This window comes from Xenopus laevis, chromosome 4L (genome assembly GCF_017654675.1).
Source record: "Xenopus laevis strain J_2021 chromosome 4L, Xenopus_laevis_v10.1, whole genome shotgun sequence".
NCBI lineage: Eukaryota > Metazoa > Chordata > Amphibia > Anura > Pipidae > Xenopus > Xenopus laevis.
In genome coordinates this window covers 127433818-127459882 of record NC_054377.1, presented here as the reverse complement: position 1 = coordinate 127459882, position 26065 = coordinate 127433818, and the positions used below count along the sequence as shown (strand labels likewise).

At 39.6% G+C, this 26065-nt stretch overlaps 1 protein-coding gene across 1 annotated transcript; it reads right to left on the bottom strand.

Annotated features, from left to right (window-relative positions):
• Positions 1-18506: 18506 nt before the first annotated feature.
• On the bottom strand, positions 18507-21040 carry crp.L (C-reactive protein, pentraxin-related L homeolog). Its single transcript, XM_018257196.2, has 2 exons — positions 20962-21040; positions 18507-19733 (listed from the first exon to the last, which is right to left on the bottom strand). The coding sequence occupies exons 1-2, from the start codon at positions 21023-21025 to the stop codon at positions 19060-19062; spliced, it is 738 nt and encodes a 245-aa protein (XP_018112685.1). The 5' UTR covers positions 21026-21040; the 3' UTR covers positions 18507-19059.
• Positions 21041-26065: the final 5025 nt, after the last annotated feature.

Below are 26065 nucleotides of genomic sequence, written 5' to 3'. Positions count from 1 at the left end.
TTGTTCACATAAGGTATGTCTATTTCCAAGTAATTTAGTGATTTAGTTATATGCAACCTCGACAGGTCTGAGATGCCGGAGTTTCAGATTTGGACTTTTCCATCCTCAGGCTTTAATACATTGAGAAAACTATTAGATTTTTTTTTTTTAAGTCCGATTTTATTTAAAAAAAAAAAATCAAGATTTTTTTTGTGATTTTTGCATTCAGAGTTTAGTACATAACCGCCGATATGTATGAAGATCCAAATTACGGAGAGATGGATAACCCGTCCCATTCCTGTATATAGGACCATTCGGGGAAACACTCACTTGGCTATTGTTCCAGGAGTACAGAGGGTAGCAAACAAGCACTTGGCCATAACCTCACCCTAATTCAGGTTTTGGGGAGCACAAGGAGAGTCTGGATATCATTTTAAAATGACATAACTGTAGGGCTTGTTTTCAGCCACAGTTGCAGTCATGCAAAAGGGGAAAAAGTTTTTCCAGGTTTTCTGTTGAATTGAATAGGTGGACAGGTGGGGGTGGAATTTAAGATTCAAAACAAAAAAACAATACATACTCTTGCCTGACGCGTTTCGTGTCTCTAGGACACTTAGTCATAGGCTAGCCTATTTTTATGCATCTTTTATGCATTACGAATAGTCCAACTTCGATTCAAAGTTGAAAAAACGTTGAAATTCGGATATCAAAATTTATCATGTACTGTCTCTTTAAAACTTTGACTTCAACCATTCACCACCTAAAAGCTGCCGAAGTGCTGTTTTAGCCTATGGGGGACCTCCTAGAACCTTTATGGAGGCAATTGGTGGCGTTAGAGAGATCAAAGTTTTTTGGGGGGGAAACTTCGAATCAAAGTAGATCGAAGGCGCTATTCCTTTGATCATACGATTCGAAGTAAGCCGGATATGGACCACTTCGACCCCCAAAAACCTTCAACCTCTATTAGATTGGTCTTTTTGACTTCGAAGTTCAAAGTTTTTTTAACTTCGACCCTTGATAAATGCGCCCCTTAATTTTTTGCTGGTTTGACTGGTGTGTGTTGCTAGGCATATTAAGACAAAAGGTGAAATGACTACCAAAGTGGCTTTTAGAAAAGAAAAACACTCAGTTGCATATTTTTGTTGACTAAATAACATTTATATGATTACGAGGCAGATTTATTAAAGGTCAAACCGTAAATTCTAATTATAATTCGATTTTTCGAATTGATTTTTGGTGTCAAAATTCACACATTCAAATTATCACAACTTGACTATGGAAACAGTTCTAATTCGAATATTCACCACCTAAAACCTGCCCCAGTTTATTTACAAGTCAATGGCAGAGGTCAGTGGAATTTTAATATGTAAAGGGTAGAAAAATGCAGCTGGCGTGTACAGACCATCAATAAAAATAGTGCATAAGAATTTCCTCTACTGCTGATTCGCCTTCTTTGAACAAAGCCCCCGACTGCGCATTATGTGCCACAAGACCCTCCTAACAGTACAATATATTTTTGGAAAGTACACATTCTGGTGAATCCAACAAAGATAAAGACATCATTCTACACCAAACTGCAAAGCTTTTCTAAATGTAGAAGTTTTTACAAGATTTCTGAAAATCTCAATTGCAATTTGTCGCATTTATCTCCCACAATGTTTTACGTACAAAGAAAAATCACCCTAAATATGGATGTCAGAGGTCTACTGAATAGTTTCATGCCCAATGTGCATAAATTTACCAAAGTACGTGGTATGTACAGACCCCAAATGAAAAACGTGCATATGAATTTTCACACTGGCCAACTCAGCTGCTGAAAAGAGAGCCCAGACTGTGCGTTATGTGGTGTAAGACCCCCAAACTGTAAAAAGACCCCCAGAAAACCATATCATTTTTGGAAAGCACATATTCTGACTGATCAAACAAAGTAAAATACATCTTTCTCTACCAAAGCACCAAACAGCAAAACTGTACTAAAGATACATAAGGAAAAATAATGCAGGGATAAAATTGCAATGAAACCACAAAAATTGTGTAAATCAATGAAATAACAAAATAACTTTTATTATTATTATTATTATTAACATGTATTTATATAGCGCCAACATATTGCGTAGCACTGTAAAGTAAATGTGATTATACAACTAAATCACCTGAATTATATACATAGAACATATGGAGTTACATACATCACAATCAATACAGGTACAAAAGGTGAGGAAGGCCCTATGCATAGGCATACAGTCTAAAGGGAAGGGAGTAATACACAAGGTGTGGGAGTGGGCAAGATCGAATTAAGTGGGTGAGAAATGTGGTATTGTATGTGGTGTTGCGTTTGGTAGTTAAGCAGAGTGAGGATAGGCTTCTTGAAAGAAGTGCGTTTTAAGAGATTTCTTGAAAGCCGAAAGGTTGGGAGAAAGTCGGACAGACCGTGGGAGAGAGTTCCAGAGAAGGGGTGCAGCCATTGCAAAGTCTTGAATGCGAGCATGTGAGGAGGTAATGAGGGAAGAGTTGAGTAGCAGGTCAGTAGAGGAGCGTAGTAAGCGGTTGGGTATATAGAGATGCGTTCAGAGATGTAGGGTGGGCAGAGTTATGAAGTGCTTTGAGTGTCAGTGTCATTAATTTGAATTTGATTCTGAAAGGTAGTGGAAGCCAGTGCAGGGATTGACAGAATGGCGAGGCAGAGGAGGAGCGGTTGCTGAGGTGTATGAGCCTCGCAGCAGTGTTCATTATGGACTGGAGAGGTGACAGTCTCTGGAGGGGAAGGCCAATTAAAAGAGAGTTACAGTAGTCTAGATGTGATATGACGAGAGAGTGAATAAGAATTTTGGCAGCATCTTGGGTGATCAAGGATGGTATTTTGGATATGTTCTTTAGGTGGAAGTGACATGATTTAATAAGTGACTGGATATGAGGAGTGAATGACAGGGCAGAATCTAGGATAACCCCAAGGCACCGGGCCTGGGGAGAGGGGGTGATAGTGGAATTGTTAACTATGATTCATACTTCCGGGATGTTACTGGTGTAAGTTGGAGGAAAGAGAACCATTTCAGTTTTAGAGAGGTTTAATTTAAGGTAGCGTTGCGACATCCAGGTAGAGATAGCGGACAGGCAGGAGGAGACGCAAGTTAGGAGTTCTGGGTTGAGAACTTATCCAAGAACGCAATTAGTTGCCCAAATAAACAGTTTTTAGGGGTAAAAAAACACAAAATGGTAAAATGAAAAGTGAGTTTTTTGTGTATACGTACGTGTGTACACTTCTAAAAGTTGTGTGACTGTGTAAGTATGTACTGTATATAAGTGTGCAAAATAAAAAATGCTAAACAAGTGTGTAAAATTAAAACAAGTGTGTAAGAGAGTGTAAATGTATGTAAGTGTGTAAATAAAGTCCACTTACTGTTACTGGAGCAGGAGGGACAATCTGGTCACTGGAGGGTTACTGGAGCAGGACCGACATGACATCCCCCCATCCTCGTTGCCCAGGGGGCCGTCAATGCTGCAGAGACAGCTAAAGCCACTGATGCAGAGAGAACCGACAATTTCTGCAAGGACATACATAGTACGTCCTTGGCAGATAAAGCCCTTGCCTGCTTGGCAGGCAAAGGGTAAAACCCCCTCATTCTACCTTTTTATTCTCCAAGTTTCTTTTAAATTTTCACGTTTCATGTCAATTTGTTTTTCATTTCATTGATGAAATCTTTTCTTTTTAAAGGAAAAATGTTAGCTTTAGCTGGGAAAAAAAACATCTTTTGTGGTTTCATTTTATTCTCCAAGGTACAGGTATGGGATCTGTTATCCAGAGACCGGTTATCCAGAAAGCTCCAAATTTCTGGACACAGATAATTCACGTTTTTAAAAACGATTTCCTTTTTCTCTGTAATAATAAAACAGTAGCTTGTACTTGATCCCAACTAAGATATAATTAATCCTTGTTGGAGGCAAACCCAGCCTATTGGGTTTAATTAATGCATAAATGATTTTTTAGTAGATATAATGTATGGAGATCCAAATTACAGAAAGACCCCTTATCCAAAAAACCACAGGTCTAGTATTCTGGATTTCACTTTTTACATTTTCACTGGTGATATGAAATTGCCCATAAGGCCTATCCAGGTAATTAATCTTCAACATGATGAACAGAATAGACATTAGCATCAACTGCATTGTTAATTAGAACGGCACATGCCAGCAACCTATCCATAGCTTTATCTCCTGTAAAAGGTAACACATCCATGCATAATTCATGGCAGGAGATCTGTAGCTGGCTCATTTGTAATTACCTGAAAAATAGAAATAAAAGGTTATACCTACATGAAACAAAGTATAACATATGAAAACATGATTGTAAGCTCTTATCTTTAGATGATGCTGAAGTGATAGTGATATTAAACATATTACAAAATCCAATACGTTAATGTGTAATGACATTTTCAATTCCATATGTTAGTAAACGTAATGTTTAGGAGGATAAAGGAGCAAATTTACTAACCTCCGACAATTCGCCAACGACGGCTTCGCTCACAGCGCAACACTTCGCCAGGCGTAAATTCGCCAGGACAACGCTAACTCACTAAAATCCAAAGTTGTGTCCAGGGCGCCGAACACTGGCGAAGTTGCGCTAGCATTGCTGCACCAAGTGAAGCGAAGTTGCGCTAGCGTTGCCTAATTTGCATACGGCGGGCAGTTAAAGTTGAATGGATGTATATGTTGCAGCAAATACATTACACCACACAAGCCCGGGAAACCTTAATAAAATAAAGTTGTTATATTGCCCTACATGAGCCCAGTGTATAGTTTATGTGCCATATAATGTAGGGGGGAAGCCAGTTACCCCCAAAAAAATTTACGCTCTTTTGCAGCCTATCACCCTGAAAAAAGGAAATGACGCCAGCGTTTTTTGGGACTATTTTTTGAGGAACTCCTATCTACTCTATTGCACTTTGCCTGGTCTGAGGTGGCGAAGGCAAGTCTGGCGCAAGAGGTAACGTTCAGTCAAATCTGCATCTTAGTGAATTTGCCAGCAGCCGTTAGTAAATAGGCGAAGTTCTGAAATGACGTCACACTGGCAAATCGCCCTTTAGTAAATTTGCCCCATAAAAACCTGTCGTCTATATAATAAGCTGAAACATTTTATACTACAGGTATAGGACCTATTATCCAGACTTGGAACCTGGGGTTTTCAGGATAATAGATCTTTAAGTAATTTTGACCTCCATTCCATACAGGCAGATTAATTAAACGTTCGAATTTGAATGAACTCAAATGACCTTGAAAATCCGAATAATATATTTCTCAATAATAAAATTGAGTATCTAAAACGCGAACGAATATTAATGACCCGAAAACACGAATCGAATTACAATCAAATTCGAAAAAACTCGAAACGAGTTTTTTCTCCGAAAGAAGGCTAGAAACATCTTCAAATGGGTCACTGGACCTCTGCCGTTGACTTCAACATGAATTTGGCAAGTTTGAGGTGGCGAATAGTCGAATTCAAATTGTTCCCAGGGTTCAGGTATAATAAATCTCAAATTCAAGTTTGGATTATTCCCTTCTCGAATTTGTGAGTTTTGACGAAAAATCCAATTTGTAAATTCAAATTCAATTTTCCATTTCAAACCTTAATACATCTACTAGAAAATCATGTAAACATCAAATAAACCCAATAGGCTGGTTTTGCTTTCAATAAAGATTAATTATATCTTAGTTGGGATCAAGTACAAGCTACTGTTTTATTATTACAGAGAAAATGGAAGCTGTTGGGTCCTATACCTCGGTGAAGGTGTTTCCCAATGATTCAGCCAACGCTCTTGGTTAAGTTTCAGAGAAGGAAGTTTATTCAAGCACAGAATACAGAGGCATTCGGAAGCTGAGAGAGAACTCTACCCAGACTGACCGTTACACATGTATTTATCACATGTCATAAAGCATTGTCTTTATTTAAATAACTTTTTATCTGGGCGGAAAGTTTGTTTACCCAGAGTTATCTTTTAAGCAACTAACATTTCTTAATAACCACAGTTTTATGTCTTAATAACCGTTGATATCTATATTTCCTTTCTAGCTAGGCGTTGGTTATCAGGTTCCACAAATTAGCTGTTACTTTTGCACTTACCGTAACTGCTTCTTATAGAAAAATATTGCTTTAAATGAGAATATATAGCTTCTATAGATGATATATCAAAGGGATAGATATGAAACAGGTCAAAGGTTATTTATGCCCTGGGGGGGTCAGAGGGTCAGGCTCTAACAAAATAATTTTTAAACATTATTTTGGATTATTTGGATGAAATGTAATCTCATTAGTATTATGTATCAGATTCGAGTTAGTTTCATAGCTTGACAATGAACTCAAAAATTTAAATACAGGTATGGGATCCATTATCTGGAAACCCGTTATCCAGAAATCTCCGAATTATGGAATGGTCACCTCCTATAGACTCTATTTTATGCAAATGATCCACATTTTTAAAAATGATTTCTTTTTTCTCTTTAATAATTGAACAATACCTTGTACTTGATCCCAACTAAGATATTGGAGGCAACATCAGCCTATTGGATTTATTTCATGTTTACATGATTTTCTAGTAGACTTAAGTTATGAAGATCCAAATTATGGAAAATCCCTTACCCAGAAAACCCCAGGTCCCGAACATTCTGGATAACAGATCCCATACCTGTATATCTGATGGTAACAAAGTGCTGGCGACTTACTTTAAATTACTTTTTGGCAACCCAGTTCCAACTATATTTTGGCTCTAAGAGGACCATTTGCTGGTGGAGCAGGTGTAAAGTTTGAACAATATGGTGGCTTGACTATGAGTCATTTAAAAATTACAGTTCCATTCTTTTAGCAGCTCTTCATCATATTCCAGGTTATCCCACATTCAGGAGTCAGGAAAAACAAAAAGGGAGGGAACATGAGGGAATGCTTCTTTACAGTGAGGGACCTATTTATAAATATGTAAACTGTTTTCCCTCCCAAAGAATGCAAAAAGTGGTGCGTTTATTATGATACTTTGCTCTTCCAAGAGTTAAAGTGATACTGACACTAACAAACTACTTTTTAAAATATGAAAGTACATTAAAAGTTACCCCTCATACAGGAACATGGGGCATCAGACAGGTAATGTAAAAGCATTGTGCAAATACTTTATGGCAAAGTTAGAAGTAGCTTTCAAAGGCAATATTATGATAGATGTAAAAAAGAGTTTCATTTCTGGTGTCAGTATCACTTTAAAGTCCATCACCATATTTGAAGTCAGAAGAAGAATCTATTACAAACTTAGAAATTGTGACATTTCTAAAGGTATTGAGACATATGCCAGTATTTTGGGCAACCTCAGAGCTGGTGTTACCCATTAAAGTTGATAGGGCTGAAGAGAGATTTATCATGGTGTTTCAATTTAATTTTAAAATGTACACCATAATATGACACCACTAGTGATGTGCGAGTAGGGTTGCCTGCTGTCTGGATTTCACCTGGGCAGCCCTTCCAAAAGCCAAGTTAGGAAATCGGACAGGACATTGAAGTGAATGACATGACGATCAGCCAATTGCAGATCAACACATCATCAGTCCCGCCTCTGATGTCTCCAACCTCTCCATGTCACCCGCCCCCAACGTCACAAGACCATCCCATGACGTCACTGGCCCACCCCCCAGCATCACCAGCCCCCCCCCTGCCCTTTTTCACCCAAAACAAAAGGTTGCAACCCTATTTGCGAGTCAGGAAATACTCAACTCACACCTGACCCTAACCCACAAAACCTTAACCCGCACCCAAGCCTAACCCGCAAATGTTCCATTGTAGGACCAGCACCCAACCCATTCTCTAGTCTTCTTGTCTGTATGCTACTTCTGTGCGCCCCTCTGGTTCCGACAGGGAATATTTAAGAGCAGAGGAGAAGTGTACTTCCCCAGTCTGACCCGCACCCAACCCTAACCTATAATGGTTGGCCACATTTCAACCCAAACCCACCTAAACAACAGCCCTAGACTACACCTCAGGTTAATAGGGTTGTTCACCTTTGAGTTATTTTTAGTATGATATAGGAAGTGATGTTCTGAGACAATTTGCAACTGGTTTTCATTTTTTATTATTTGTATTTTTTTTGGGTTGTTTAGCTGTTTATTCCGCAGCTCTCCAGTTTGCAGTTTCAGCAATCTGGTTGCTAGGGTACAAATAATCCTAACAACCATGCATTGATTTGAATAAGTGACTGGAATGTGAACAGGAGAGGACCTGAATAGAAAGATGAATAAAAGTAGCAATAACAATAACTTTGTAGTCTTACAGAGCATTTGATTTTGGGGCAGTGACCCCCATTTAAAAGCTGGAAAGAGTCAGAAGAAAAAGGCAAAAAATTCCAAAACTATAAAAAATAAAAAAAGAAGACCAATTGAAAAGTTGCTTAAAATTGGCCATTCTATGACATACTAAAAGTTAACCACCCTGTTAAAGTCAATGAAACAATTTATGGCAGATTAAAAAGTCATACAACTTTACAATATACAGATTTCTATACCAGAATTTTAGACTGACTTTACATTCATTTACACAGCACACATTTCTACTCAGTGTAGCATGGTGTTAATGTAGTGGTCAGTCATTTTTGTTTCATCATCCAATATCTTTCAGCTCCAAACGTTGCTATGAAAAGCATAGCCCAGCAATCCAGTCTCTACAACATATACAGAGAACCGAAGAATGCCAAGGATGGATCTCTAGCCGAGCGCATTAACAATGCTGAAATAAGAATCAGAATTGTAAGTCACAATTGGTTTAATTCTCAGTTTTTGAAAGTAATGGTCATGCACGTCATGGTTTTAGCCTTGGACTCCAAGCAGCCTCTATACAAGCAGCTTTGTATACTGAATTCAGTTTTAGGTGCCTTTAGATGTGGCATTATCGAATCAATGGCCAATGGGGAGACACTTGCCTTTGAGTGCAATGGTATGGAAGGACAGTATGTGACTGTCTTTATCCCTGGAAATAAAACATCTCTCACCATCTGTGAAGGGCAGGTGTTTGGTCTCACTAGTGAAGCTCCTGGTAAGTCATTATATATCCATATCAATTCATTTATACATGAATAAACTATATGTGTTCTTCATAACTGTATGCACAGAAATATGTATATACTTTTAGGGATTTTTGGAAGCCTTGCAATATGTTCCTAGTGAGTGAACAGGAATTAGGAACCTTCCTCAATTGTTAATGTTTCCTATGTAACATATTTGATGGGACAGTTTATGGCAGTGATCCCCAACCAGTAGCTCATGAGAAACATGTTGCTCCCCAATCCCCTTGGATGTTGCTCCCAGTGACCTAAACGCAGGTGCTTATTTTTGAATTTCTGGCTTGGAGGCACGTTATGGTTGTATAAAAACCAGGTTTAAGGCCAAACTAAGTCTACTGTAGGATGCCAGTTCACATAGGGGCTACCATATAGCCAATCATATCCATTATTTGGCACCCCCAGGAAACTTTCATGATTGTGTTGCTCCCCAACTCTTTTTACATTTGACTATGGCTCACTGATAAAAAAAAAAAAAGGTTGGGGACCCCTGGTTTAGGGTATCCCCTGTATGATATGATTTCAGCACCTAATATGATTATTATGTTTTACACAGGATTAGTTGTGTTCAGAATATACAATGAAATTGCCTCAAATTAGTGTCCTTTAGGGAAAAAGAGTCAGAATGAGTCCAGGACCTAAGACCCAAGAGAGTCGAGGACAGGAACCTTGTTACTGAGATAGCAGCCAGGTAAGGACAAGAGTTTTGCTGATGGCATACAAATGTAATCTCCCCCGGCAGGAGTACCCGTATCTCTCTGTGCCACCTGCCATTAGTTATAATCAAAAGTGTCATCATAGGTTACAGGCAGCTTTCATCTGAAAATGTGCATTTTCAGATCCAGACTAAAAATAACCATATAGATGTAGAGCAGGCACTCTAAGAGCAGTCTTCAAAAACATGTAAAAGCCAAGTCGATTTTTCTGTACAAGCAGAGGTACCCTCATGTTTTCCATGTTATACAAATGCTTAGTCATAGGCTATGATTTTGTCTATTACGTAGGGGCAGATTTACATAGGGTCGAATATCGAGCGTTAATTAACCCTCGATATTCAACTGCGAAGGTAAATCCTTCGACATCGAATATCGAAGTCGAAGGATTTACCACAATTAGTTAGATCGAACGATCGAACGAAAAATCGTTTGATCGAACGATTAAATCCTTCGAATCTAATGTTTCGAGGGAGTTTAATCCATCGATCGAACTTTTTTACTACGACCAAAAAAAGCTTAGAAAGCCTATGGGGACCTCGGTAGATTTTACTTGCCGAAGTAGGGGGTCAAAGTTTTTTTTAAAGAGACAGTACTTCGACTATCAAATGGTTGAATAGTCGAACGATTTTTAGTTCGAATCGTTCGATTCAAAGTCGAAGTCGTACTCGAAGGTCAAAGTAGCCAATTCGATGGTCGAAGTAGCCAAAAAAATCATTCGCAATTCAAAGTTTTTTTTATTCTATTCCTTCACTCGAGCTAAGTAAATGGGCCCCTAAGTGCTAGTATAACACAAAACATGTAAGGGTTTTCACCAGGCTAAAACCACTAGCACAGAATGCTTTCAATCTTTAGTTTAGATGCTTTAGGAGCACAAGATAAACAGGGATAGTCTACCAAGAGCAATTTTTAGTGGATCAATCCTATAATAATTATGACCAGGGGGACAAAGTGTTAGGTTTAGTGTTAGTGAAACTGAAAGTCATTGTAGTTACTGTGGCTCAGCCTCTATTGACTTTCATTTGCAAAATCTACCATATATTTTGTTTATCACATCACATTTAGGCTTCCCCTAAGGATGGTGGCAAATGTGGAGATTAGTCGCTCAGTTACAAATCTCCCCAAATGCCTTCCCGCCAGCAAGAATTCAAATTGCCGGCAGGATGGCATACAAATCGATTTGGATTTCTGAAGTTGCCTCACAAGGAAACTTCGGGGGGGATTAGTTGCCCAAAGTAGAGAATATTTGTCGCTGAGTGACTTATCCCCCCTTCTGCCACATCACAGGTATTCCTCTAATACAGTGGCCCCCAAACAGTGGCTTGAGAGCAACATGTAACTCACCAACCCCTTGGATGTTGCTCCCAGTGGCCTCAAAGCAGGTGAATTCCTGGCTTGGAGGCAAGTTTTGGTTTGTATAAAAACCAGATGCACTTCCAAACAGACCCTCCTGTAGGCTAGCAGTCCACATGGGAACTACCAAATAGCCAATAACAGCCCTTATATGGACCACCAGGATTTTTTTATATGCTTTGTAGCTCTCCAAATTGTGTTTACGTTTGAATGTGGCTCACAGGTAAAAAAAAAAGTTGGGGATACCACTCTAATATATATGAAAGAAAATTAAACCCGATATCATAGGGGATGCCAAAATGTTGGGCAGTGCCTAGTGACTCTAGTAATCATTAACATTGGACCATTTGCTGGTACTCCTTTGGTTTAAAAAAACACACAGGCCCGGGATTGTGCTAGTTTCCCAGACATTGCTGGTGTGGATGAGCAATTGGAAAGTGCATGGGCTGTTTGCTCTCCTTCGCAGTGTAAGATGAGCCTTTTGGTGTTTCTGTAATGGCATTTTTAGATATTTTTATATTTCCTTAAGAAACTTGAATATTAGCCTGAAGAGTTAACCTACATGTATGCCATAGGTTTTTCAGCAAAGAATGTAGCTCCCCTAAGGTATTCCTTATCAGTCAAACTATTATGGCCAAAAAGAACAAGCCATTGATGGTTCTCTAGCCAGCAACTACTTGGAAGGAAAATGCTGCCACATTGAGAAACAGATGGATCCTTGGTGGCAAATGGACATGAAATACAAAATGCATGTGCACTCCGTGGCCATCACCAACCAAGGAGACTGCTGCAGAGAAAGAATCAACGGGGCTGAAATCCACATTGTGAACTCTAAAAAAGAAGGGGGAATTAACAGTAACCAGTATATACAGTATATTATACAGTGCTGTACAATTATCTCATAACTATGAGAATAATATTTCGAAGGGACATAATAATATGTCCCTAACGGTGGCAGTAACAGGTATCACATAATCAATCATCTAATTCATCACCATACACTGGGAATTTTTTAATAATTGGTACAGGTATCTAAAGATTAAATAAACCAATTAGCGTTGTTTTGCCACCAGTATGGATTCATGCAGCTCAGTTACCATCAAGTACGAGCAAATCCTTTATAGAATGTAGAATTATTTGCTCTATGGTAAATGACCATCCTGTAATTCAGAGCTTTACTGTACATAAAACAGAGCAGGTTTCCAGATTAATAGCTAAACATATAAAACAATAAATATGAAGAAAGCCTTAAAGCAGAACTTTGCTGCAATTACATTTCTTGAGTTGTGCCACTACATGTTTCAGGCCACAAGCCCTTTCTCAAGTCACTTGATAAAGGGCTTGTGGCCACAAACATGTAGTGGCACAACTCAATAAAATTGCAGCAAAGTTCTGCTTTAAGGCTTTCTTCATCTTTATTGTTTTTACTTGTCACAAGTAAAGTCCTTGTTACAACATGGTTTGTTCAGTAAGCTGCAAAAATCTGATAATGCTTCACTATAACCAATCGGCCCGGTGTTACTAAATAAGGCCCACTGACTCATCCAAAGCCAAGAAAAGCACCCTGCTTACAGTTTTCATGATCAGCAATGTCTTTAAAGAAGGCAATGTGAAATCACTGGGGACAAGGGGTGTATTTATATTAAGGCGCCCTGTGCCTAGGGCGGCATGTCCCTCGGGTGCCTATAAATTAAATTTTTAAATTTAACAAATTTAAAAAAAAACAAGCCCAGCTGGGGGGTGAGGAGTAAGGGGCCAGGTTGACTGGTGGAAGGGATGTCATGCGCACACATCACGTGATGTCACTTCTGCACTGTGTGTAACGCCACGTGGACGATGTGCTGACATCACACACAGCATAGGGTGTTTAGGTCCGGTGCCTAGGGTGGCATCGAACCTAAATACAGCCCTGCTGGGAGTGCCCCACCCGCAACCCTCAGAGACTGTAATCACCCAGGGACAATGTTCCTGTTAGCAGAAAACTGCACAGGCCCTGGTTACTTTTGAACAAGCACCATGGAGCAATTGTCTTCCTGCTTCTTCCTTCTTCACACCGGGTGCACATATACATTACAGTTAAAAGCTGAACTTCAACCGAACAGTTCAGTGCAAATAAAAAATGGGTAAATAAAAAATGTTTCTTATATAGTTAGGCAAAAATGTAATGTATAAAGGCTGGAGTGACTGGATGTCTAACATAATAGCCAGAACACTACTTCCTGTTTTTCAGCTCTCTAACTCTGAGTTAGTCAATGACTTGAAGGGGGCCCACATGGGACATAACTACAGGGCCGGATTTACATAGCGGCTCCCCTAGGCCCAATGCCGCTCGTCACCCGTGCCCCCCCCCCTTTTATTCATTCAAATTTTCATAATCGGGACTGGAGCAATGTGTTTTGGGCAGAGGAAACTTACAAAATTATTGTATCTTCTGCGCCTCCCCAGTGTTTTTGAACCAATGTGGGTGTGGTTGGGCAGCATGCCGCCCCCTAAAATCCTGGCGCCCTAGGCCTGGGCCTAGGTGGCCTTTCCACAAATCCGGGCCTGCATAACTATCTAGTGCAGGGCTGTGCAACTGGTGGCCCACCTTCTGTGGCCCCAACCTACCTACTGTGTTTGTTTACCATATGTAAACTTTAAAAGGTATAACTACAGAGATTAATTGGCCCCTGCCTCAAATTCAGATTAATCCCCTGTATTGTTCACACCTGTGATCCCCCTGCATTGTTCAAACTTGTGACACATCTATTGTTTATATCCTAAAGACCTGTACTGTTCACACCTGAGACCCAGACTGAAACTGCCCACATTGTTCACCTGTTCACACTTTATACAAAATGCTAATGGAGCACCAGCACTGTGTCACTGTATGTAGTACATATTAGACTGGTCCTAATGGATTTCCCTGTCTCTTCCTCTGTTTTGCCTTCCATATGCTCCCTGTGTGTGCCCTGCTCTGCATGTGTGTGCCCTGCTCTGCCTATGTGTCATATACTCTGCCTGTATGTGCCCTGCCTGTGTGTCATATAATCTGCCTGTGTGTGATACTTTACTTAATTTTTCAGGATTCATTGAGATCTGACATAGTGCAGAGAGACTGGCGAATTGCTAATGTGGTGCCTCTGTTCAAAAAAGGATCCCGTTCTCAGCCTCAAAACTATAGGCCAGTTAGTCTGACGTCAGTGGTAGGAAAGCTTTTCGAAGGGTTAATAAAGGATAAGATACTGGACTTCATAGCAAATCATAATACTATGAGTTTGTGCCAGCATGGATTTATGCCTAATAGATCTTGCCAGACTAACTTAATTTCTTTTTATGAGAAGGTAAGTAGAAACCTCAATTCTGGGATGTCAGTGGATGTAATGTACTTAAAAGCATTTGATACAGTGCCACACAAAAGGTTACTGGTTAATGGCAGTGGATGTGATTTACTTAGACTTTGCTAAAGCATTTAATACAGTGCCACACAAAAGGTTACTGGTTAAATTAAGGAATGTTGGCCTGGAACATAGTATTTGTACCTGGATAGAGAACTGGCTAAAAGATAGACTACAAAGAGTGGTGGTAAATGGAACATTTCCTAATTGGACCAGTGTTGTTAGTGGAGTACCGCAGGGCTCTGTACTAGGTCCCTTGCTTTTCAACTTGTTTATTAATGACCTGGAGGTGGGCATTGAAAGTACTGTTTCTATTTTTGCAGATGATACTAAATTGTGCAGAACTATAGGTTCCATGCAGGATGCTGCCACTTTGCAGAGTGATTTGTCTAAGTTGGAAAACTGGGCAGCAAACTGGAAAATGAGGTTCAATGTTGATAAATGCAAGGTTATGCACTTTGGCAGAAATAATATAAATGCAAGTTATACACTAAATGGCAATGTGTTGGGAGTTTCCTTAAATGAGAAGGATCTATGGGTTTTTGTAGACAACAAGTTGTCTAATTCTGGGCAGTGTCATTCTGTGGCTACTAAAGCAAATAAAGTTCTGTCTTGCATAAAAAAGGGCATTAACTCAAGGGATGAAAACATAATTATGCCTCTTTATAGGTCCCTGGTAAGGCCTCATCTGGAGTATGCAGTGCAGTTTTGGACTCCAGTCCTTAAGAGGGATATAAATGAGCTGGAGAGAGTGCAGAGACTAAGTGCAACTAAATTGGTTAGAGGGATGGAAGACTTACATTATGAGGGTAGACTGTCAAGGTTGGGGTTGTTTTCTCTGGAAAAAAGGCGCTTGTGAGGGGACATGATTACACTTTACAAGTACATTAGAGGACATTATAGACAAATAGCAGGGGACCTTTTTACCCATAAAGTGGATCACCGTACCAGAGGCCTCCCCTTTAGACTAGAAGAAAAGAACTTTCATTTGAAGCAACGTAGGGGGTTCTTCACAGTCAGGACAGTGAGGTTGTGGAATGCACTGCCGGGTGATGTTGTGATGCTGATTCAGTTAATGCCTTTAAGAATGGCTTGGAGGATTTTTGGACAGACAGAATATCAAAGGCTATTGTGATACTAAGCTCTATAGTTAGTATAGGTTTGGGTATATATAATTTATGTGAAAGTAGGGAGGGATGTGTATATGGATGCTGGGTTTTCATTTGGAGGGGTTACACTTGATAGACTTTGTCTTTTTTCAACTCAATTTAACTATGTGACTATGTATCTATGTGTGTGCCCTGCTCTGCCTGTGTGCAAAGTTTTGCTTTCTCCTGATGAAGATCCCTGTGAGGGATCGAAATGTTGAGTTTCAATAAATAATCCCTTTTTTTTCATCAGTAAAGTCCTGTGAGTGTCGCTATTTTCTGCATATATACCTATTCTACTATTGCGGGCACCCAGGCGTTTGTTTGAGGAAACGGAGTGCACCTTTGGGACTTGTTTATATATATCTATATATCTCTCTATATATATCTATATATCTATATCTCCAAAAGTACCTGCACTCTAACCACTTTGATGTCTTCACGGGTGCTTGGTCAAAATAGCATAGTACAGCAATCGAAGATGGACCAGCACTCCAGTTTAATCAAACAATCGTGTTTTTATTCAAATATCACTGTGCATCCAACGTTTCGGCCCACATTGATAAAGGCCCCAATGCGGGCCGAAACGTTGTATGCACAGTGATATTTAGATAAAAACATGATTATCTATATATCTATAACAAACAAGGGAAAGTTGTGCTCACCACTAATTTTTAAAAACATTAGGCGGGGATGCAACGAGGCTGTGACCATAAAATACATATAGACAAATACAAGAGTTCTCTGCACTCAACCCATTATCAATATATTTAAGACAGAGACATTTTGTGCATACTGCTACTAAAAAATGCCTTACCCTTTAAACAAAACAGGGATTGTTTGTCCATATATTGCAATATATTTAAGCTGGCCAACTACGTCAAAGTCATCCCATATCTGGCCAGTCCTACGCTTAATTTTCATCTGATTCATTAAGAATTCTATTGCTTCATTATACATTTTACACAGGGACTAAGTTTTACCTGCAACTTACTTGCTGCTTTCAAAGTAAAACTCCCAAACTTGGCTGCCCTTTTATTAGACACCAGTGGGATCACCTGACTATAGCTGGGAAGGGTGGGAGCTACAACATAGAGCTGGTCACTGCTCCTGTATAACTATAACAAACAAGGGAAAGTTGTGCTCACCACTAATTTTTTCCCCAGCTATAGTCAGGTGATCCCACTGGTGTCTAATAAAAGGGCAGCCAAGTTTGGGATTTTTACTTTGAAAGCAGCAAGTAAGTTGCAGGTAAAACTTAGTCCCTTTGTAAAATGTATAATGAAGCAATAGAATTCTTAATGAATCAGATGAAAATTGAGCATAGGACTGGCCAGATATGGGATGACTTTGACGTAGTTGGCCAGCTTAAATATATTGCAATATATGGACAAACAATCCCTGTTTTGTTTAAAGGGTAAGGCATTTTTCAGTAGCAGTATGCACAAAATGTCGCTGTCTTAAATATATTGATAATGGGTTGAGTGCAGAGGACTCTTTCATTTCTCTCTCTCTCTCTCTCTCTCTCTCTCTCTCTCTCTCTCTCTCTCTCTCTCTCTCTCTCTATATATATATATTGTGACAGGGTGTTTGGGATACACCACTGTCTTAGAGCAAAAGGCACATAAAAAAGTGCATTTAAACTGCATTGTATGTGCTGCAAAGGAATATTTGGCTCAGGTGGGGTTAATTCCCTCTCAGCCAGGTAATTAAGTGGCAGCTGAGAGAGGAGCTACCTGGCAATGTAAAAGGGCTGTGTGAACACAACTCAGGGCTCTCCAAACACCTCCTAGAGTGGAGGGAAGTGAGGGGCTGTGAGAGACAGAGCTGGGCAGAAGGAGCTTTGCTGCCAGCAAGAGAGTTCCAGAGCTTGGAGCCTAAATCCCTTGTGGGGGAAAGAAAGAGAAAAGGACTGGCAGAGGCTAGTGAGTGTGAGTCCCAGGAGGGTAAGCCAGCAGGGCTGAGTGTGAAGCACAAATACTTCAAAGTGCAAGAGGGTGAGAGTTTCCCTTGATGGAGAGCGACCAGAGGGGGAAAACCCTGGTATGTATTTGCTGAACTGTACCCTGCATGTTCTACAGTGAAGTTGTTGAACTGTAACCTGAACATTTTTTCTGTTGCCTTTTCGTTGGGAATGTCCAGTGCATAATAAACCTGTGTTTTTGTCTGAAGCCTTGGTGTCCCTGTCTCTAAGATTAAAAATCCTACGCTAACTGCCTACCAAACGCTAATTCCCCCATAAAAGTGCATGTGCAGGCCAGTGGCATGTCACTATAGAGATAGAGAGATAGATATATAGAGATAGAGATGGATAGAGATGGATAGAGATGGATAGAGATGGATAGAGATGGATAGAGATGGATAGAGATGGATAGAGATGGATAGAGATAGATAGAGATAGATAGCTCGAGATAGATCGAGTTAGATCGAGATAGATAGAGATAGATAGATAGAGATAGATAGAGATAGATAGATAGAGATAGATAGATATATAGAGATAGAGAGATATATATATATATATATATAGATATATAGAGAGAGAGAGAGAGAGAGAGATAGATAGATAGATAGATAGATAGATAGATAGATATAGATAGATAGAGAGAGAGAGAGAGAGAGAGAGAGAGAGAGAGAGAGATAGAAAGAGAGAGAGATAGAGAGATATATATCTAGATATATATATATATATATTATATATATATATATATATATATATATATATATATATATATATATATATATATATATATATATATATATATGTGATCCTCCTTCTTATCTGCTTTCCAAATAGGATATCTTATTCAGCCTTAAAAGCAAATATATATGATTAAGTAGGATAAGAAAACCAGTCAGTTTCAATGCAAATGAGCTTTATTTATTGTGTAGTACAGCAAGTGTGATCTGACACATTAATAGAGCAAGATAGAGCAATCATGACTGGATTGTTACAAAGAAAGGAAATATCTATCAACATGATTAAACAAGCCTGTGAGCAATGCTGGTTTTATTGTAGGCGAGGGCAAACATTGGGTCTCCTCCATAATGGGAATACTAGAGGTAGAAACATGGATGATAATGGTATTTTTATCTAATTGAATGTAAATCTGTAGATTTAAACAATATTTTCCATGGCATTATAATAGAATCCTGTCATTGAAAAGGGAAATCTTGATTGGACAGCATCACTAAAAGGAGACCACATCACATAATTAAATCTGGGTACCCCTGTATTATTGATAGGTGTTTTCAGAATATACATTAGCAATGTGAACTAGTGGGTCCACAGGTGGTGTTGAAGCTGTGAGTGAAATGCTGGAAGTAGGAGATATAATTCAACAAAAGCTGAAGCTTTACAGGTAAAACATTGGGGTTTTTTTTAAATTGAATGCGCTCTAGAATAAAGGCCTCACTCTGCATGCATGTCAGAGTCGACTCCAGCATTCGGCTGTAATTGCTTTTCTACATACATTCCATAATTTTTGTAAATCTTTACGTCTCCTACAATTTTGTATGTAACTGACCTCCAGTCGATAACATTCCCAGCCATAGCAAATGTTCCACTGATGGATTCACATGGCAGAACATAATCCCACAGGTTGACATCAGTGATTTCACCCACAAAGCTTTGGGAAGAATCAAAACGTCCCCCTTGAGAATCCTGATCTTGCCCGAGAATTACAGTCCCACCTGGACGCACTCGGTGTTTTTGCCGATATGTTTTTCTTACTGTCATTTTACCATCAACCCAGAAGGCAGTGGTACCAGATGAAGACTCCCATGTTATACAAAGTTCGGTGCCAAATGTGCTGATCTGGGGTAAAGAAAAGAAAACACCCTCTTTACTGCTTGCAAGGTATAATGAGAAACGGCCATCCTTCTCTCTCCATAGATTCAGCTGATCAGCTCCATTACCAAAGTAGGAGAACAGAATCATGTCACGACCACCTGGGAACTCAGCGGATAGCCGGAGGCAAAGTGTGAAGGCATTCAGGTTTAAAGGCTTTTTAGGATGTAAGATAGCATAACTAGTATATGTTTGCCTTTCAAAGTTCAGAGATTTTCCACGAAGACGCTGATTACCTTAAAAAATTATAAAAATATTATACATTTGAAATACCTTAATTTTACCTAATGTATTTGTCTAATGCGTTGTAAAAATATACTGATTTGAATGCAATTTTATTTGACGTTTGACTCTGAGTCTGCTACTGTGAAGGTTTTTGTGGCTCAGCTTCGAGTTTTACCTTTGCCTAAGCAGCCATTTTTTGACTATACGCTTTATTATCACAACCCACAGCCTCTGTATTATAACCCCTTTTAAAAAGCCAGAAAAGGGCATGTATCAGCCAAAGATGGATCTCACCATAGCAGGGAAAATCCCTATATTTTTTTTATAGCTAGTTAAGGGAGATGCATTCAGTCCTGCATAGAAATGTATTCCCTGTACCTCAAATCGTTAATCAGGAAAAGTTGATATCAGCAAGTAGAAAGGGTAAGTGAATTGAGGAGGATTTGCACAAAAAGGGGAGAAAGAGAGTGTGGGTGAGGTAAAGAATTAGCAGGAGGAGAGGGTAGGTGAGGTGGGGATTTAGCAGGAGGAGAGGGTGGGTGAGGTGGAGATTTAGCAGGAGGAGAGGATGGGTAAGGGGGGATTAGCAGAAGGAGAAGATGGGTAAGGGGGGGGATTAGCAGAAGGAGAAGATGGGTAAGGGGGGATTTAGCAGGAGGAGATGGAAGAGGCGGGGAATTAGCAGGAGGAGAGAATGGGTGAGGTGGGGAATTAGCTGGAGGAGAGGGTGAAAGAGGTGGTGATTTAGCTGGAAGAGAGGATGGGTGAGGTGGGGAATTAGCAGGGGGAGAGGGTGGGTAAGGTGGGGATTAGTAGGAGGAGAGGGTGGGTGAGGTGAGGAATTAGCAGGAAGAGAGGGTGGGTGAGGTAAAGAATTTGCAGGATAGGATTGGTACAGTAGGGAATTAGCAGGAGGAGATGAGTGAGGTGGGGATTTAGCAGGAGGAGAGGGTGGGTGAGGTGGGGAATTAGCAGGAGGAGCGGGTGAGAGAGGTTGGTATTAAGCAGGAGGAGAGGGTGAGAGAGGTTGGGATTTAGCAGGAGGAGAGGGTGAGAGAGGTTGGGATTTAGCAGAAGGAGAGGGTGGGTGAGGTAAATTTGCAGGAGAGGATGGGTGAGACACCTTTAGACTGCATTTGTTACAACAATTGTGTAGTTCAGACTCACAGTCAGGAATTCAGCACCAAAGCCCTCTCCACCCAAACAAACACTGTTAAACCATATTGTTAATATTCTTACCTTCTGTGGCACACAGCCCAATGCTGATCATAAAAATGAGCCCGAAAAACATTGCAATGGCCATATAAGAGGACAACTCAGTAGAAAAAGTCTAATACCAATATTGAAAAAATGAGACACGGTTATGATTTTTATAGGCTGAAACCCTTTGAGCATTTCGCTAAATTAGCACCACGCCCATTCTTATTTATTTGAAAGGGCAGCAAATTCTGTTATTACCTAATATCCTAAATAAAGAGTTCCTCCACCCAGAAACTGTTTTTTGCACAATAAAATTCAAACATACTGTACATTGGTTACAAATTTTCAGCTGTGTTTTTTTGTGTATTCATTTTGCACACTTATGTTATGTGTTTTGAATAAACCAAACTCAAGGCTGTTCCATCTCCAACATTCTATTTTGGCAAAAGAGATTAGTTAAAAAATATTAAGTTGCTCATTATCTTTATATTTCCATGTAAATGGATACATATACCTTCTTTATTGACATGAGCTCATTAAGGTGCACTTTTTATTTAATTGACACCCAAGCAAAAATGCTTCAATTTCACCCAAAGTGCAAAAACACACAAAGTGCAATAAGGGTGCAGGTAGACCCATCTTAAAAAAAAGACAGGGCCCCAAAATTTCTCCATGTTGCCTGGTCAAAAGGACAGCAATAATATAGACTACAGTATTTGGACTCCCCTTCTCAAAAGCTAGAGGGAGCAAATTTTTTCCCCAACCCCTCCCTGCAGGGGACAAACTTTGGCAGGTTATGGAAAGTCTGAACACATTTCTGGGGGTTTTAGGGTCATATTTTGCGAATGAAGGTTGAATTGTCCTTTAATGAGGAAATAAGAAGTAATGAATTGGGTATTGGTTAGATTTGAGATCCTACAAGTGTTTTTTTTTTGTTTGGGTCACAATGACATTCTGCTTAAGTGACTCCGAATGGGAGTCAGATATAAATAAGGTATTTGATAATTTATCAGAAAGTAATAGTTCTCTGAGAATGAGATACAATCATTGGTTGCTGAGATTAAAGTATATCAGAAAGTTCAAATACAACAGATAAGACTGAGATGGGAAATCTCAAGTCTAGAAAATTATGTAAAAGCAAAAAAAAAAAAAAGATTGGGAATTATTTTGACAAAAAGTGGCAGTCAAGAGTTTATTGATACATGGAATACTATATTGTCAGACTGTTCTTTTAAGATCATGCAACTAATGATTGGTGAAAATAGTAAAGCATAGCAAACGGAAATAAGCAAGTGGATGAGGTAAAGAACCAAGTAGAAAATAAGAAAGAGGAAGCTAACTTTAGCACACCGAATGACAACATAAAGAAAGAATTGATAAAAATACAAGAGATTAAGATCATAAAAAAAGAAAAAAAAATCTATGCGATACTGAAGGCTAGAGGTCAAGTGTATCATTTACAAGAAACAATGAAAGCTCTTAGGGATAGTGAATACGAAATGATAGAAAAGCCAAAAAGGAGAAAAATACAGTCAAAAAACTGAGAAAAAGAAAGATGAGACGGGCAAGGAGAAATAGAAAATCAAGTACAGTTGAGAGGCAGGTCCAAATGGGGGTAGTCCACAAAAAGGACGTTCAGAACAAAGATGAAATAAATCAAATTACAAATTGTGAATCTAACCAGCCTGGAATTTAACGATTCACATATTTCATTTTTAAGAAAGGGACTTTGTTTTTGTCCCACAAAAAGGCTGGATAGATCTACATCTAGTTGCCCAGAGGCTAGCTCTAAAGAAAATCTACAAACAGACCCCTAACAGAACCATCCTAACCACTAAATATAATGTTGGTGTAGACATTTTCTAATCTCTAATGTATGAATCCAATTTAATATCAGAGGAGTTTCATGAAACAATTGGTTTTTCTTCATTAAAAAAGAAATCAGAATATATGTCGGCATTATCACAAGCGCATAATGTTAAAGCTTTTGCCCAGAGGGTCGAAGAATATATTTTAGCAATAACAGAAAAGTCAATTTATTTACTTAACAAACAACTTAACAAACAGGAATGATATATAAACACATAAGAGGACCAATGCTAAAAAAGCAGCTTGAGGGTTGACAAAAGGAACAGATTGACTAATATAATGTAGTATAACCTTTGGTTTAAATAGTGTTAAGGTGATAACACATACAGCGACTTCCTGCCTGATCACTAAGGGGCCGATTCACTAACTTCGAGTGAAGGATTCGAAGTAAAAAAACGTCAAATTTCGAAGTGTTTTTTGGGCTACTTCGACCGTCGAATGGGCTACTACGACCGTAGATTACGACTACGACTTCGAATCGAACTATTCAAACTAAAAATCGTTCGACTATTCGACCATTTGATAGTCGAAGTACTGTCTCTTTAAGAAAAAACTTCAACCCCCTAGTTCGCCATCTAAAAGCTACCGAACTCAATGTTAGCCTATAGGCTTTCCTAAGTTTTTTTGATCGAAGGATATTCCTTCGATCGTTGGATAAAATCCTTCGAATCGTTCGATTGGAAGGATTTTATCGTTCGACCGAAGGAATTATCGTTCGATCGCACTATTTGCGCTAAAATCCTTCGACTTCGATATTTGAAGTCGAAGGATTTTAATTCCCAGTCGAATATTGAGGGTTAATTAACTCTCGATATTCGACCCATTGTGAATCGGCCCCCAAATCTCATAAAATGATCTTATGAATTACTGGAATCCAGGAGAGAACAAACAGACCCCATTGTGAAAAGCAACACTATATTTGAAGGTCTATACAAATATTAAATCTTTGTAAAGACCCACCCATAAACCCCCAAGACACCGTTTGGATACATGCCTGCACTGTTTTGGTAAAAAGGTGATGGTTACAACCATAAAGGTGAAGGAGAAAGAACACTCCCCTTACAGAGTGTGTGGTCACCTTAAAGGGCATATAAAAGTCTAAAATAGAATGAGGCTAGAAATGCTGTATTTTGTATATTAGATATAAATATGAATTTACTGCACCACAAGCCTAATCAAACAAATAATTTATACTTTCAAAGTTGGCTACAGGGGTCACCATCTTGTAACTTTGTTAAACATCTTTGCAAGACTAAGACTGTGCACATGCTCAGTGTGGTCTGGGCTGCTTAGGGATCGTCATAAACAAAGCTGCTTGAGTTCTGCATGGCTGGGAAGTAAGGCGGGGGCTCCCCCTGCTGTTCATAAATATGATTGTTTCCCTGAACAGCAGTTAGGGACCATCTGACAATTCCTATCCACAGCACTAAATGAAGGGAGCATTTCACTGCATACAGTCAGGTTTCTTATAAAAACGGTACACATGTTTTAATTAAAGTATATTGGAGATAGGTTTCTTTTTCATTAAAGAAAGTAAAAATGGGATTTTATTTTTTTGCCTTTACATGCCCTTTAACACTATTTAAACCAAAGGTTAAAAATACTATACTATATTAGTCAATCTGTTCCTTTTGTTTACCCTCAAGCTGTTTTTCAGCACTGGTCTTCTTCTCTGTTTATATTTTCTGGTTGGTACATCCGAAGGAGAGCAGATATTGGGCTCCGGCAGAGGAATTGAACTGCAGGATCCCAGATCACCCTTTTATCTTTTCTATATAAACAGGAATGATATGCCCTAGCTCATCGGTCCCTAACCTTTTTTGCCCTAGGGACCGGTGTAAAGCCAGATATTTTTGCAAGGACTAGGGGGTGTCAACTGCTCACGCCACATCAAATTCAGACACGCCAGAATCAAATTTCATTTGTGCGTGCGTCAAATTCTGTGTGTCCGCGTCAAATGCGGACTCGGCTCAGTGGCCCAGGTCAGGTATGTCCATAGCCCGGTAGTGGGCAGCGGCCCGTTGTTTGGGGACCCCTGCCCTAGTTAATTTACGTAGTAAACCAGGTCTTGTGATAAAATTTGCAGATAAAGGGGAGGGGGATATAGTTTTGATGGATGAAATAAATATAAGAAAGAAGTCATGAGACAATTAAATGACAAACATCAGTATGAAAAAATTCAATGTGATCATAAATCGGAAGTCAAAAAAAGTTTAGAATAACTTCTCTTAGAAGCAAAAAGTTTTGGAATAATTTCCATAAGTGAATTTGAGTTTCTAAATGTAAAAGATCCAGTCACCCTACCTCACCCACAACATCAGCTTTCTCTAATGCCCTGATCTTGTGACTTATTTATATACTTATACCTGCCCCCAGGGCCGCCATTAGAAATCAAGGGGCCCAGTACAACAACATTTTCGGGGCCCCCTGTGCCCCACCCACACTAGCACCCAAGCCCCACCCAGATCCCTCCCAATCCACCCAAGCCCCATTCCATCCCGCCCAAAGACCACACAGACATCAGCGCTAAAAAAGTAATCCCCCCACACACAAGTTATAAAAAGCTATTGATGGTCAGGGCCCCCTTATAAGTTAAAAAAAAAAACATTGGTGCCAGGACAAGTTAAAAAAAAATCTGGGCCCCAAAAATTTTTTAAAAAAAAACATTGGTGCCATGGCCCCCTTTACAAGTTAAAAAAAATTGGGCCCCCAAAAAATATTTTTAAAAAAAACATTGGTGGCAGGGCCCCCCTTGGAAGTTAAAAAGAATTGGGGCCCCAACATTTTTTAAAAAAAATAAACATTGGTGGCAGGGACCTATAGAATATTACAATAATACATTGGTGGCCAGGGGATTAAAAAAATAAAACCCACATTGGTGTTCATTAGAATTGAACTCGTGGCTTTAGGACTTCAACTTCGCCTCCTTTCATGACTTCGGGTCTTTTCTCCGCTTCGGCTATTTTCGTGACTTCGGGCCTTTTCGCCGCATTGGGAGTTCAGCTTCGGCTGTTTTCGTGGCTTCGGGTCCTTCGGATGTTCCGCATTTCGGCTGTTCGGGATGGCCGCAGGCTTTGGCACTCTCAATGGGGGCCCGGCTCTTTTCAAAACTGCAGCACTGCCGGGCCCCCCTTCATGCCCAGGCCCGGTACACTTGTACCCCTGTCCCCCCCCAACCTGCCCCCCAGCAATGTCAGAGAGGGGGTGGTCAGATGCGGGTATATAAGTAAGTTTAGCTCTATAAAGGAGAACTAAAGACTGACTACAACTACAG